Below are 14,609 nucleotides of genomic sequence, written 5' to 3' on the forward strand. Positions count from 1 at the left end.
AGAGAAGGTTTCTTTCTCCCACAGCTAATAATGGGAGACCAATAAAGGAGAATGTTTGTAGGTCCGGGCTGAACTGTGGGGTCCTTGGTGCCCTCTGAGCTTGGTGGTTTTCTTGCAGACGTTTCGTTACCCAACTAGGTAACATCCTCAGTGCATCAATCAATCAATCAATCAATCAATCCATCAATCCTTTATGGTAGGAAATGAAATTGATTCTGATCTGTATAATGCTTTATATAGACCATTGAAACTTTTGTCATATTAGAACAAACCCATATTTTTAATTTATTTGTGGTCTGGCCTTTGCCACTGAAAAATTGTAGATTTTTTGTGTCGCAACCGCAAATTAGTCAAGATAGTAGCGTCAATCAAATGAAGTCAGGTCCAGCATCTCTCTTGTCTGCCTGTCCATCCGTCTGTCTGTCTATCCCTCTCTCTCCCCCCCACCTCTCTCTAATATCTAATCTCTCTATTGGTGTATATTCTATTTTCTATCTATATCATCTATGTCTCTCACTCTCCTGTCTATCTGTCTGTCTATCTCTATCTCTCTATCTCTCTATTTCCCTATCCGTATATGTCTGTCTATTTGTCCGTCCATCCATCCATCCATCCATCCATCCATCCATCCATCCATCCATCCATCCAATATTTTATTGATATAGGTTTGTGCGAAATATAAACATTTACAGGAGCCGAGGTGGCGCAGTGGTTGAATTTGAATTTTATTATTTATATGCCGCCCTTCTCCGGGAGGACTCAGGACGGCGAACAATTCAAAAGTTGAAAAAGGGAAAAGGTTAAATGCAGCACTGCAGGCTACTTCAGCTGACTGCAGTTCTGCAGTTCGGCGGTTCAAATCTCACCGGCTCAAGGTTGACTCAGCCTTCCATCCTTCCGAGGTGGGTAAAATGAGGACCCGGATTGTTGTTGGGGGCAATATGCTGACTCTGTAAACCGCTTAGAGAGGGCTGAAAGCCCTATGAAGCGGTATATAAGTCTAACTCCTATTGCTATTGCTACTATGCAGCTGCATTTTAAGATCCAAAGCTTTTTTTTAAAAAAATACTCTTTCCAGATGTCTGCTTACGAGGATTCAGTGGCCACCCATCTGACAAAGATCCTTGATTCTGATCAACACACCGTGGTTATATCATCTGCCAAGTAAGTTCAACCTTCAGTGTGTAAAATCGCTTTCTAATTTGGAAAAAATAACAACCTCTTTCCGTCTCTCTTGATGTATGAAACCTTCTGTTGGCTTTCTTCTGAAGCCTCCCTACAGCAAGAGATTTTCATATTATAAACATGAAATATGAGGTGAGGAGAGATTTTGTATGTGTGATCTAACGGGCTTTCCATTTGTAAAATGTAAAACATACTATCTTAATGGCTTCTTTTTTCAACGTAAATTAACGCCTAATGGAAAATTAATGCCTTGACATCATCAATTTCCCTTCTTGTTCCTGTATTTCTTTCTCCTGAAAAAGGATCTTGTGTGAAACCGTGAAAGGATTCGTGGCCAAAATAGGGAAGACGTGTGAAAGGCCAGAGGAAAATGCAGAAACGGACGCCATGGCTATGAAAGTAAGAATGGAGATTGTTTTGTTTGGAGAAATGATTCAGCATTTCATATTTATCTATGTATTTACCCAGGATTAATGCTTCTTTTGTATGGATACACAGAAGGCTTACAAAAAAAATATATCATGGAATTTAACAGGTGTAAAGACAGTTAAAGACGACTAGCTTTAAACCCAAATGGGATTTAACAATTATCAGAAAAATGGTTGTAAAATCAGGTTGGTCACATGGATGGCCATCCCAACTAATGGCCATCAGACAGTAGGCTGGCTCTATTATAGTTGTAAAATGAGAACTACCCGTCCACCTGTCCACTGAAATGGTAGATTATCGTCTGCTTTTTTAAATTATGGAAGATTTATAGAAGAGAATATTTGTAGCTCAGGATTGAACAGAACAGAATGGGAATGGAAGTAGAATAGAGAATAATAATTAGAATAGAGTAGAAAATAAAAATTAGAATAGAATAGAATAGAAAATAAAAATTAGAATAGAATAGAATAGAATAGAAAGAATAGGAATATAGAATAGAATAGAATAGAATAAAGAATACAAATTAGAATAGAATAGAGAATAGAATATAGAATAAAAATTAGAATATAGAATAGAATAGGAATATAGAATAGAATAGGAATATAGAATAGAATAGGAATATAGAATAGAATAGAATAGAATGGAATAGAGAATAGAATATAGAATAAAAATTAGAATAGAATAGGAATAGAGAATAGAATAGAAAAGAGAATAGAATAGAAAAGAGAATAGAATAGGAATAGAGAATAGAGAATAGAATAGAGAATAAAAATAGAATAAAATAAAATAAAGAGAATAAGAATATAGAATAGAATAGAGAATAAAAATTAGAATAAGAGAATAGAATAGGAATAGAGAATAAAATGGAATAGAGAATAGAATAGGAATAGAATAGAGAATAGAGAATAGAATAGAGAATAGAGAATAGAATAGAGAATAAAAATTAGAATAGAATAGGAATAGAGAATAGAATAGGAATAGAGAATAGAGAACATAATAGAGAATAAAAATTAGAATAAAATAGAATAAAGAGAATAAGAATATAGAAAAGATTAGAGAATAAAAATTAGAATAGAATATAATAGAATAGAGAGAATAAGAATATAGAATAGAATAGAATAAAGAATAAAAATTAGAATAGAAAGAGAATAGAATAGGAATATAGAATAGAATAGAATAAAGAATACAAATTAGAATAGAAAGAGAATAGAATAGGAATATAGAATAGGAATATAGAATAGAATAGAATGGAATATAGAATAGAATAGGAATAGAATAGAGAATAGAGAATAGAATAGAGAATAAAATTAGAATAGAATAGAATAGAATAGAATAGGAATAGAGAATACAATAGGCATATAGAATAGAATAGAAAAGAGAATAGAATAGGAATATAGAATAGAACAGAACAGAATAGAATAAGGGATAGGATAGAATATAGAATATAGAATGTGGAATGTAGAATATAGAACACAACACAACAGTTGCTGGGCCAAACCAGGCAGTTATAGAGGTACGAATGACAGACTCATTCAATAATTCCTCCGCAGAGCTGAGTCAGCCGCTCCTTTATATTTCTTTATAACCTTCCTAGTGCTCGGAACTGAACGAGAAGTTAAGCCTCCTGCTCCAGGCCCTCCAGGCTGAAACCCAGGTTAGTTCAAGCCTTCCCCACATGGCTACGACCCCTATCGCTGAGGAAGAGCCGGACGAGTCCTCGAGTGAAGAATCTTTGTCGGACGCCAAAGAACTGTTGACCGAGAACCACGACGCAGCTTCTCCGATGCAACAGATGTTCAAATCCCGCGAGCAGCTGATGCTCCGGGCCAACAGCTTAAAGAAAGCGCTGAGACAGATCATTGAGCAAGCAGAGAAAGGTGAAGGGAATGGAATTGGCTAGCTTTCCTTCTTCATGGTTCTCTTGATGGGGCTAACTTGACTTTAAGAAGTGAAACTCGTCCTAAGCTAAACCCTTTTTTTTTAATTTAAAATTTAAAAAAGCTTTTACAAATATTTACCTCCCCCCCCTCTCCCCTCTCCCCCCCCAACCTACTCCCTCCCCCACTTCCCAGAACAAATACAGGGTATAAATCTTTAACAATCATGTTCTAAAGTAAACTAAAAGAAACTTTAGCATCATCTTTCACTTGTACTTTAACTCCACTTTTATTAAGTTAACTCAAAAAAAATTATGTCATTCCTTGCTTTTTCAATCATAGGCTACCTGAAATTTCTTAGTCCCATATTTATTTTGAATATAATCAATCCATCTTCTCCACTCCAGTTTAAATTTCTCGTCTGAATGATCCTTAAGATATGCCGATATTTTAGCCATCTCTGCTAAGTTTGTTACTTTTAATGTCCATTCTTGAATAGTAGGCAAATCTTCCTTCTTCCAGTATTGCGCCACCAACAGTCTTGCTGCCGTTGTTAGGTTCAAAATCAAATTAGTCTCTATAGTTGAGTTGAGTTGAATTTATTGGTCTTGTATGCCGCCCACTCCCGAAGGACTCCGGGCGGCTTACAATAAACAAGGGAAGGGGATAAATAAACAAAACAACACTTTAAAATACACAACATTCACAGTTACCGTGGGGCTGGATATTTCACAAGCCCCCCAGCCTGCTGGAGCAGCCAGGACTTGGTGGCTTTGCGGAAGGCCGGGAGGGTAGTAAGGGTCCGGATCTCCATGGGGAGGTCGTTCCAAAGGGCAGTACAATCAGTAGTTATACCTAACAAGAATAACTGAGGGGTAAACTTTATCCTCTTTTTAAAAATATTTTGCATAATCCACCATATTTTTATCCAGAATGCTTTAACCCTTTTACAAGTCCACCATATATGGTAATATGTAGCATCAACACAATCACATCTCCAGCATTTAGGTTGCAAATTCGGATACGTGCAAGCCAATTTTTTAGGATCTAAGTGCCATCTGTAAAACATCTTGTAGAAGTTCTCTCTCAGATTTTGGGCTTGCGTGAATTTTACATTTCTTACCCATATCTTTTCCCATGTATCCAGCATTATTGGTTCTTCAAAATTTTGTGCCCACTTTATCATACGGTCCTTAACTAATTCTGTTTCAGAATCCATTTCTATTAAAACGTTATATAACCTTTTTATATGCATTTGACTTTGACCCCTAATTTGTTTTAGTAGATTGTCCTCGTTTTGCGTAATACCAATTTTCTGATCTTTTTTCCATCTGGCCTAAGCTAAACCCTTGTTGACTGGTACAAGGACAGGGCTAAATGTCTATGGAGATCATCAGTCCTCCAGGTCCTGGTTGTCCCAAAGGTGCTTTTTCCAAGAGGCAACTGGACTTTCTTGGTTTTTCCTTGAAGATGTTTCATTTCTCGCCCAAGAAGCTTCTTCAGTTCTGAAGAAGCTTCAGACCTTCTGAAGAACCGAAGAAGCTTCTCGGATGAGAAGCGAAACATCTTCAAGGAAAAACAAAGAAAGTCCAGTTGCCTTTTGAAAAACAACAGCACCACAATCTTTGGACCAGAACAAGGCTAATTTCTCCCTCTGTAGCTTGGATACCTTCTGCAAACCAAGGTTCGCTTCCTTAACAGAGTAACTACCGCTTGCTGTATCATCTGAAATCTATGAAGTGAGGTTAACCACGGTTTAACAATGGTTTGGTCAACTTCCTCCTTTGTGTTGAAAATAATTTCAGCTAGTCATCTTTATTTTTGCAAAAAAGGAAACTTCTTTAAAAAAAATATATAAGATTGGCACAAGCAGATCTGCAAAATCAAAAATCAGTTGGTTGGTGTGGTTGACACCAAGCAATTTTAAAGAGATAATTTTAAAGACATAATTTTGGAGAGATAATCTCTCCTCCTCCTCCTCCTCCTCCTCCTCCTCCTCCTCCTCCTCCTCCTCCTCCTCCTCCTCCTCCTCCTCTTTTCTTCCTCCTCCTCCTGCTCCTCCTTTCTTCTTCATCTTCTTCTTCCTCCTCCTCTCTTCTTCTTCCTCTCTTCTTCTTCCTCCTCCTCCTCCTCCTCCTCCTCCTCCTCCTCCTCCTCCTCCTCCTCCTCCTCCTCCTCCTCCTCCTCCTAAGTAACAAACCAATTCCTTATATTTTGAAGCCATGATATCCTTCTTCTGCCTGTACCTCATTTGCCTTCAATCTTTCCTTGGAGGATTAAGTGAAGTATGGTGTATTTTTCCAAGTGTCACATCACATGTCCGAAATATTCCAACTTTAGCTTTTTAACGGCTTTGATGATTTCCCTTGGCTTTTCCAGGTGACATATCACCTCCTCCTTTCTGATTTTGTCAACCCAACATAGACATAACAGCTGCCCATAAATCCACATTTCAAATGCTTCTAGTCCCTTTAAGTGGCTTTCTATCAAAGACCATCTCTCTACTCGGTAGAGCGGGATAGAAAAGATATAGCATCTGACAAGCCTCATTTTCAATCCTAGGCTTATGTCGTGACTGCAGAGAAGACCTTCTAAAATTCCTTTTAGCAGGAGATAAACAGAAGGGGGGGGTCTTTGCATGCACGTAAATGACTTAATGGTACTTTCTGCAAAATAAAGAGCATTATTAGAGTTATGCAGTGGTTGGGTTATCCCTGGGAGACTCTGATCATCTCAGCAAAGGGACATAAAAAATGTACAGCTTCCTCATTAGTTTTCCCAGCAGAAATCAAATAGATTGCAAAGGCCACTGCAGGGTAACCATTCTTTCTAACAGGGTCCCTCGCTGTTTTTTTAAATAATTAATAGCAGCGTTTGGTGTTACAGTGGTGGATGAGCAGAACGCACACAATGAAGATCAAATAAACCAGGCTGCGATGGAGTATAATAAGGAATTGGAAGAATCCAAGGAAGAAAAAGATGAAGACACGAAAGAGTATGAATCTCATCCGAGTAAGTAAACAGAGAAGGATAGTTGAACGAGGATTCCAAGTGTGGACTGTTTTTTAAAAAAAAAAAAATAATAAGCAGCAACACATTGAAATATGCAATGGGTGGAAACTAATCAAGGAGAGAAGCAAGCTTGAACTAAGGAGAAATTTCCTGACAGTTAGAACAATTAATCAGTGGAACAACTTTCCTCCAGAAGTTGTGAATGCCCCAACACTGGAAGTTTTTAAGAAGATGTTTGATAACCATTTGTCTGAAACGGTATAGGGTTTCCTGCCTAGGCAGGGGGTTGGACTAGAAGACCTCCAAGGTCCCTTCCAACTCTTCTCTTCTCTCTTCCCCTCTCCTCCCCTTCCCTCCTCTCCACCCATCCTTTCCCATCCATTACATTCTGAAATGTTTCAAAATCTGTTTTACTTCTATGAAGGAGAACGCCCTTACAAATTCCTAAAGTGAAATACAGAACGTTTTCCAGCAGACAAAACATTGTCCTCGTGGTTGCTGTGGTTCATTTAGGTCATTTTCACAAGTATAACCAAAGTACAGCTTCCCCTCGACTTATGACCACAATTGTTACGTGGCTAACTAAACAAGACAGTTCTTATGTGAGATTTGCCCCGTTTCACGACGTTTCTTGCCACCATTGTTGTTAAGTGAATCACTGCAGTCGTTAAATTAGTCACACCGTTGTTAAGGGAATCTGGCTTCCCCAATGACTTTGCTCGTCAGAAGGTCGCAAAAAGGGATGGCATGGCCCCGGGACACTGCGACACTCGTCATAAATCAGAGTCAGTTGCCAATTTTGAATTTTGATCGTGTGACCATGGAGATACCGCTGTCAGGATTCCAAGTAGCATCCAAAAGTAAATCAGAGTCCGAGGTAAAAGATTCCTCAAAGTTCCAATTGATGAAGAGACTCATGATGGCACATCTGGGAAAACCTGAATCTGAAAGCTTCCCAGTTTTCTCCACTTAGTTGAAAGTTCAAGATCTTGCCCCCACACCCACAAGTCTATCACACGGTCCAATCTCCCACTGCCATGCTGACAGTTCCACCCATCCAATTCCGGTCAGGTGCAGAGACAAAGGATGACCTTGGTTTTCTAGAAAGAATGTTGTTATGGCTACATAGCATCTCACTCTGCACAATCCCCCCTCTCATTTTCCCACAATAGAAAATGCATAGTAGAATAATAGGAAGTGTGGCAGGCCAAAGATCCAAAAGAAAAGATGGCTGTAGGCCTGACCGCCACAATGGTCATAAGTGTGGAAAAAAGGTCCCAAGCCCCTTGTTTTCAGTGCTGTTATAACTTTGAATGGTCCCTAAATGAACTGCTATAACTTGCCTATATTTTCACTCTATGACCAGTTAAAACTGGCTCAAATATCTGGAAGGAGAGAGAAAGTGCATAAAAACCCTTCGCCTGCTGATTATTTTTCAGTCCCAGTCGGTGTCGCCAGCAAGGAAAATCTTCCAGTCCTGAACACAAGAATAATTTGTCCAGGTAATAAAGGCTTCATTATTATTATTATTTTTGGAGAAGTGAATTGGAACCAGGCCAGATTCAGCTGTCCCTGCAATTCATGTATTGGATGGAGGAGCTACAGGATGGGGAAAGCAGAGCAGGTCAACCTTAGTAATCCATCGTGAGAAGGTCCTTATTCCTTGACTCTTCCTGTAAGGAGAAATTTCTCCATGGATGTAAGACAGACTTTGGCTTTCAATTTCCCAGAGTCTAGAGAAGGTCTGTTAGTACACATCTTCCCTTACTTTGAAGGAAAGCAGCTGAGATGACCGAGTAGAATTTATTTCCCAATGGATTTACCATTCAAGGAATGGAAGGGAAGGGCTTGTTCATCCAATCTATCAAAGTGGTACCATTTAATGGTGATTTTATCATGGTTTTATTTAATGTAATATTTTATATATTGTACTGTCCTCATATTTTAGATAGATAGATGATAGATAGATAGATAGATAGATAGATAGATAGATAGATAGATAGATAGATAGATAGATAGATAGAAGAGAGGAAAGGTTGATGGGTGGATGGGTGGGTGGGTAGGTAGATAGATAGGTTGATGGATGGATGGATGGATAGATAGATAGATAGATAGATAGATAGATAGATGATAGATAGATAGATAGATAGATAGAGAGAGAGAGAGAGAGAGAGAGAGAGAGAGAGAGAGAGAGATAGATAGATAGATAGATAGATAGATAGATAGATAGATAGATAGATAGATAGAAGAGAGGAAAGGTTGATGGGTGGATGGGTGGGTGGGTAGGTAGATAGATAGGTTGATGGATGGATGGATGGATAGATAGATAGATAGATAGATAGATAGATAGATAGATGGATGATAGGTTGCTAGCTGGATGGATGGATGGATGGATGGATGGATGGATGGATGGATAGATAGGTAGATGGATGGATGGATGGATGGATGGATGGATAGAGAGATAGATAGATAGGATAGAGGATAGGTTGATGGATGGGTGGGTGGGTAGGTAGGTAGATAGATAGGTTGGTAGGTAGATGATAGATAGATAGATAGATAGATAGATAGATAGATAGATAGATAGATAGATAGATAGATAGATAGAAGATAGATATACAGACAGACAGATGATAGATAGATCAGTAGGTAGGAGGCAGGCAGAGAGGCAGGCAGATAGATAGGAAAGAGAGAGGATAGGTGGATGGGTGGGTGGATGGATGGATGGATGGATGGATGGATAGATAGATGGAGAGTCAACAGCCCCCAGGTCTGGAGGTGGCTGGTGAGGAAGAGGCTGGGTCCAGTGCTTGACGCACAGATGCGCAGAAGACAGAGGAGAGGAGAGTAGTGGAAATCTATGGGCCGGTCCTTGGGAGGGAAGAGCCACTGCTGCTAGCGAAGCCCCACCCGAGCTCTGGGGATCAAAGGCAGGGGGCGGAGATGAATAGATGTGGCAGACAACTGCTCATCTCCCCTGCCAGGCGGACTTGTTAGCCTGCGAGATAAACTTTTTGCCGGCATTCCTAATAAAGGAAACTTTTTGAGTTGACGTCACAGTGTTTCTCGTATTTGGGGAGCTGGGTCACAGCAGTTTTATCTCTGATATTTTATCTTGTTCATTGAACATTTCCCCGAGATGCAAGATTTTTAACTTGTGAATTGATTCCTAAATGGCTTAAATATCTAATTAAAACATATATTTTCCCCCCATTTTCCAATCAGGGCTGAGAGCGGGCCTCGCTGCGTCTATTGCGGGAAGCTCCATTATCAGCAAAATGTTACTGGCAAACTTTGATCCGTACGGTGCCACCCCTTTCATAGATCCTGACCCAGAATCGCTGTAAGAAACAAGTTTGATTCTTGCTCCTTCCTCATTTAATGGGCATTCTTTTTTTTTTTACAGTATTAATATTTGATGCCATTATGTTCATGAGAGAGTATTTAAATGCAAGAGGTCTCAGGCGTTTTCTAAGACACCTTCTGTTTGAGTCCTTCCATCTCAGATGGCAGAATTCGTAATTCGTGTAAGGGAAAAATATTTGTATTGATTTTTGGGTTGTAAACAAAAGGTCTTCGGTTATCTCAGGAAGCTGCATATGGTTCTTGGAGTCCTCCGCTCTTAAGAGTTTTAACAAGAATAAGAAACAGAAGATTGGCAAGATTTTGGGCAAGAGGTTCCTCCTGATGTGAAATTCACATGTAATAGAGGAGGAGGTCTCCAAACTTGGCAACTTTAAGATTTATGGACTTCAATTCAGCATGAGGAATTCTGGGAGTTGAAGTCCAAAAATCTTAGACTTGCCAACTTTGAAGACCCCTGAAATAGAGAATGGAGTAGGATAGACTAGACTAGATTAGACTAGAATAATCAGTTGGAAGGGACCTTAGAGGTCTTCTAGTCCAATCCCCTGCTCTTCTGAAAAATATCCAGTGTTGGAGCATTCACAACTTCTGAAGGCAAATTGTTCCACTGGTTAATTGTCCTCACTGTCAGGAAATTTCTCCTTAGTTCTAGGTTGCTTCTCTCCTTGATTAGTTTCCACCCATTGCTTCTTGTCCTGCCCTCAGGTGCTTTGGAGAATAGCTTGACTCCCTCTTCTTTGGGGCAGCCCCTGAGATATTGGAAGACTGCTATCATGTCTCCCCTGGTCCTCCTTTTCATTAAACTAGACATACCCAGTTCTAGCAACCATTCTTAGTATGTTTTAGCCTTCAATCCCCTAATCATCTTTGTTGCTCTTCAATGCACACTTTCTGGAGTCTCAACAATTTTGAGTGGCGACCAAAACTGGATGTCGTATTCAAAACCACAGTGTCTGTTTTGGGACTGGTATAAGTAGACATGCCTAGAGCTCATTTACTACCTCTAGAGAATTAGGACTAGCCACCCAACCTTCACCGTATTACAAGTAGTTCTCAACTTAGGACTGGTCCCTTATTCCCACAGCGAACAATGGGTTAGCTTAACCACTGTGGTGTTTGCTTTAACAACTGCCACAAAATTGGTCATAAAAATAGCATTTTCTCCTAGGTTGTCCAGGGTTCTAGATTTAAGAAAATGCTGATAGGGGCCTTACGAGGACTTCTGTGCAATCCAAATCACTTTCTTCCCTCTTGAATCTGGATTGTTAGGCAATCTTAAGACCCTTCCATCCTCAGACCACTACGATTACCCCTCTAAAGGTAAAGGTTCCCCTCACACATATGTGCTAGTCATTCCCGACTCTAGGGGGTGTTGCTCATCTCCGTTTCAAAGTCAAGGAGCCAGCGCTGTCCGAAGACATCTCCGTGGTCATGTAGCCAGCATGACTCAATGCCGAAGGCGCCCGCAACACTGTTCCCTTCCCACCAAAGGTGGTTCCTATTTTATTACTTGCATTTTTACATGCTTTCGAACTGCTAGGTTGGCAGAAGCTGGGACAAGTCACGGGAGCTCACTCTGCTATGCTAGAGATTCGAACCGCCAAACCACCGACCTTTCTGATGGACAAGCTCAGCGTCTTAGCCACTGGGCCACCACGTCCCTAATTACCCCTCTAGGATAGGATAAGAAGTTCGGGATTGCTCTAAAAAAGAAGCTTAGCACTGTGCTGTTTGTTGGTGTCCCCTGTGTGTGCTTCCTCCGTGTGCTATTACCAACAGGAGTTGTGCATTTGTGTACAGGGAAGGCTACTCAGAGAAGTGCGTCATGAACAATTATTTCGGCATTGGCTTAGATGCGAAGATTTCATTGGAATTTAACAACAAGAGGGAAGAGCATCCTGAAAAATGCAGGTGAGTCATGGTGAGGAGTTGAATTACTCTTCTTGAACAAACTACAGCTAGTCCTCAAGTTGCAACCATCCGTTTAGTGACCAAAGTTACAACAGCACTGAAAAATGTGACCGTTTTTTTCATACTTTGGACAGTTCCAGCATTCCCACGGTCACATGATCAAAATTCAGAGGCTGGGCAACTGGCGTGTGCTTATGACAGTTGCAGGGCCTCGAGGTGCGTGTGTGTGTGTGTGTGTGTGTGACCTGATCCCATTTTGCGACCTTTAGGCAAGCAAAAGTCCACGGGGAAGCCAAATTAACAACTGGCTCACTAAATTAGCAACTGTTGTGATTTGCTTAACAACCTTGTCAAGAAAGATTGAAAAAATCAACTCACAACTCACTACGGAACCAAAGGGTGGTTCTTGCTTAGTGATGGAAATTTTGCTGGGCTCAATTGTGGTTGCGAGTTGTGTGTTTTCTTTAACATCTAGGCGGGGGTGGGTGGGTGGGTTTGATGTCTTACTGAATGTTTCTGAGCGGTTAATTCCAGGCCTTTAAGGTGTGACCCCAAGTGTTTTTTCCTTTCAGAAGTAGGACCAAGAACATGATGTGGTATGGAGTCCTTGGGACGAAAGAATTGCTACAACGGACTTACAAAAACCTAGAGCAGAAAGTTCAACTTGAGGTAAGGCTTAAAATCCCCGACACGCTGTTTGTCTCATGTCTCCCTGAAGCAAAATCAATCTGTTACCTTTTGATGCTTTGAAGTATTTTGATCGGAGTTTGGTTTCTAAATGTTGCATGGGTGAAATGCTAATGCTTTGGACCGGTTCGCCCAAACCAGTAGTAAAAAATGCTACCAGTTCACCCGAACCGGTAGTAAAAATGCTACCAGTTTGCCTGAACCTGTAGTAAAAAATGGTACAGGTTCGCTCAAACTGGTAGTAAAAAATGTTCCTGGTTCGCCTGAACCGGTAGTAAAAAAATGCTACAGGTTCGCCCAAACTGGTAGTAAAAATGCTACTGGTTTGCCTGAACCGGTAGTAAAAAATGCTACTGTTTCACCCAAACCAGTAGCAAAAATGCTACAGGTTCACCCAAACTGGTAGTAAAAAATCACATGCAGCACAGCTGATTGTCACACAGCTGACCATCGGAACTACTGGTTTTCCCGAACTGGTAGTACTTTTTTACTACCAGTTTGGGGGAATGGCGCACATGCGTGGGAAGTGCACATGCGCGCAGGAAGCATTTCACCCCTGATCTATTGGCATTGACATGGGACATAAAACTATATGGTGATGTATTAGAAATAGACAAAAGTCCGTCTGCATACTAAAATTAAACCATATTTATTCACTTGTGGCATTTATCCCCCATCTTGATCCGCATGTTGTGATGGAATGTGGACTTTGGGAAGCCGTGGGGGAAGTCTTCATACCTCCAATTTAGAGGCCATTTTGAAAGTGGCCTAAGGTGTATTACCAGGATGGCAAATCTTTTTCTTACGGCGTGCCAAGATTGCTATTGCGTGCGTGCCCGCTCTCGTGCATGTGTGCGCGCCCACTCAATCTCCCCGCCCACCTGTGCATGCACACACGACCCCCGCCCCCATGCATGAGTGTGCAACCCCTCCCCGGGCTCCGGAGGCTTTCCTGAAGCCTGGGGAGGGCGAAAACAGCTTCCCCTGGCCCTCCAGAAGGGCGAAAAATCAGCTGGCCAATGTGTGCATGTGACCAACGGCCAGCGTGGCACCAAATATGGCTCTGCATGCAATCAGTTGCCCAGACTCCACCCTGCAAGGGATTATGGGGTCGTTAAATGGAGATGATGATGTGTCAGAATCAAATTTGGAACCATCTGTTGGCTGAAGGTCTTGCTGTAGCCTCTGGTGGCCTCAGTAGAAATCAAGAGGATATTTCTAATATTAGAGAACTGTTCTCCTTTACTTCTGTGGCCGTTGTAGAATGAAAGGCTGTTATCTCAAGGATCGGAAGTCCATGAGTAAAACATGCGCAGGACATCCTGGATAAGCAAGGAAGCTAGATAACGTAGCAATAGCAGGGGTGAAATCCAGCAGGTTCTGACAGGTTCTGGAGAACCGGTAGCAGAAATTTTGAGTAGTTCAGAGAACCAGCAAATGCAATCTCTGGTTGGCCCTGCCCCCATCTATTCACTGCCTCCCGAGCCCCAGCTGATCGGGGGGAAATGCAGATTTTGCAGTATCCTTCCCCTGGAGTGGGGAAGGAATGGAGATTTGCAGTATCCTTGCCCTGGAGTGGGGAAGGAATGGAGATTTTGCAGTATCCTTCCCCTGGAGTGGGGAGGGAATGGGGATTTTGCAGTATCCTTCCCCTGGAGTGGGGAGGAAATGGAGATTTTGCAGTATCCTTCCCCTGGAGTGGGGAGGGAATGTGGATTTTGCAGTATCCTTCCCCTGGAGTGGGGAAGGAATGGAGATTTTGCAGTATCCTTCCCCTGGAGTGGGGAGGGAATGGAGATTTTGCAGTATCCTTCCCCTGGAGTGGGGAAGGAATGGAGATTTTGCAGTATCCTTTCCCTGAAGTGGGGAGGGAATAGGGATTTTGCAGTATCCTTCCCCTGGAGTGGGGAAGGAATGGGGATTTTGCAGTATCCTTCCCCTGCCGTGCCCACCAAGCCATACCACGCTCACCAAGTCACATCACACCCACCAAGCCACGGCCACAGAACCGGTAGTAAAAAAATTGGAATTTCACCACTGAGCAATAGCAATAGCACTTAGACTTATATACCGCTTTACAGCACTCTCTAAGTGGTTTACAGAGTCAGCATATTGCTCCCCAATACTCTGGCTCCTCATGTTACT

At 41.4% G+C, this 14,609-nt stretch overlaps 1 protein-coding gene across 2 annotated transcripts in view; it reads left to right on the forward strand.

Moving 5' to 3' along the window:
* DGKH (diacylglycerol kinase eta) overlaps positions 1-14,609 on the forward strand; it is a 102,580-nt gene that overhangs the window by 62,230 nt on the left and 25,741 nt on the right. For both annotated transcript variants that reach the window (XM_032226926.1, XM_032226927.1), the window contains exons 13-20: positions 1,079-1,164; positions 1,488-1,584; positions 3,209-3,491; positions 6,378-6,503; positions 7,943-8,005; positions 9,726-9,843; positions 11,667-11,777; positions 12,350-12,446. In XM_032226926.1, the coding sequence (XP_032082817.1) occupies positions 1,079-1,164; positions 1,488-1,584; positions 3,209-3,491; positions 6,378-6,503; positions 7,943-8,005; positions 9,726-9,843; positions 11,667-11,777; positions 12,350-12,446 (981 nt within the window). The remainder of the gene's footprint in view (positions 1-1,078; positions 1,165-1,487; positions 1,585-3,208; positions 3,492-6,377; positions 6,504-7,942; positions 8,006-9,725; positions 9,844-11,666; positions 11,778-12,349; positions 12,447-14,609) is intronic.

Source organism: Thamnophis elegans, chromosome 11 (assembly GCF_009769535.1).
Source record: "Thamnophis elegans isolate rThaEle1 chromosome 11, rThaEle1.pri, whole genome shotgun sequence".
Taxonomy (NCBI): domain Eukaryota; kingdom Metazoa; phylum Chordata; class Lepidosauria; order Squamata; family Colubridae; genus Thamnophis; species Thamnophis elegans.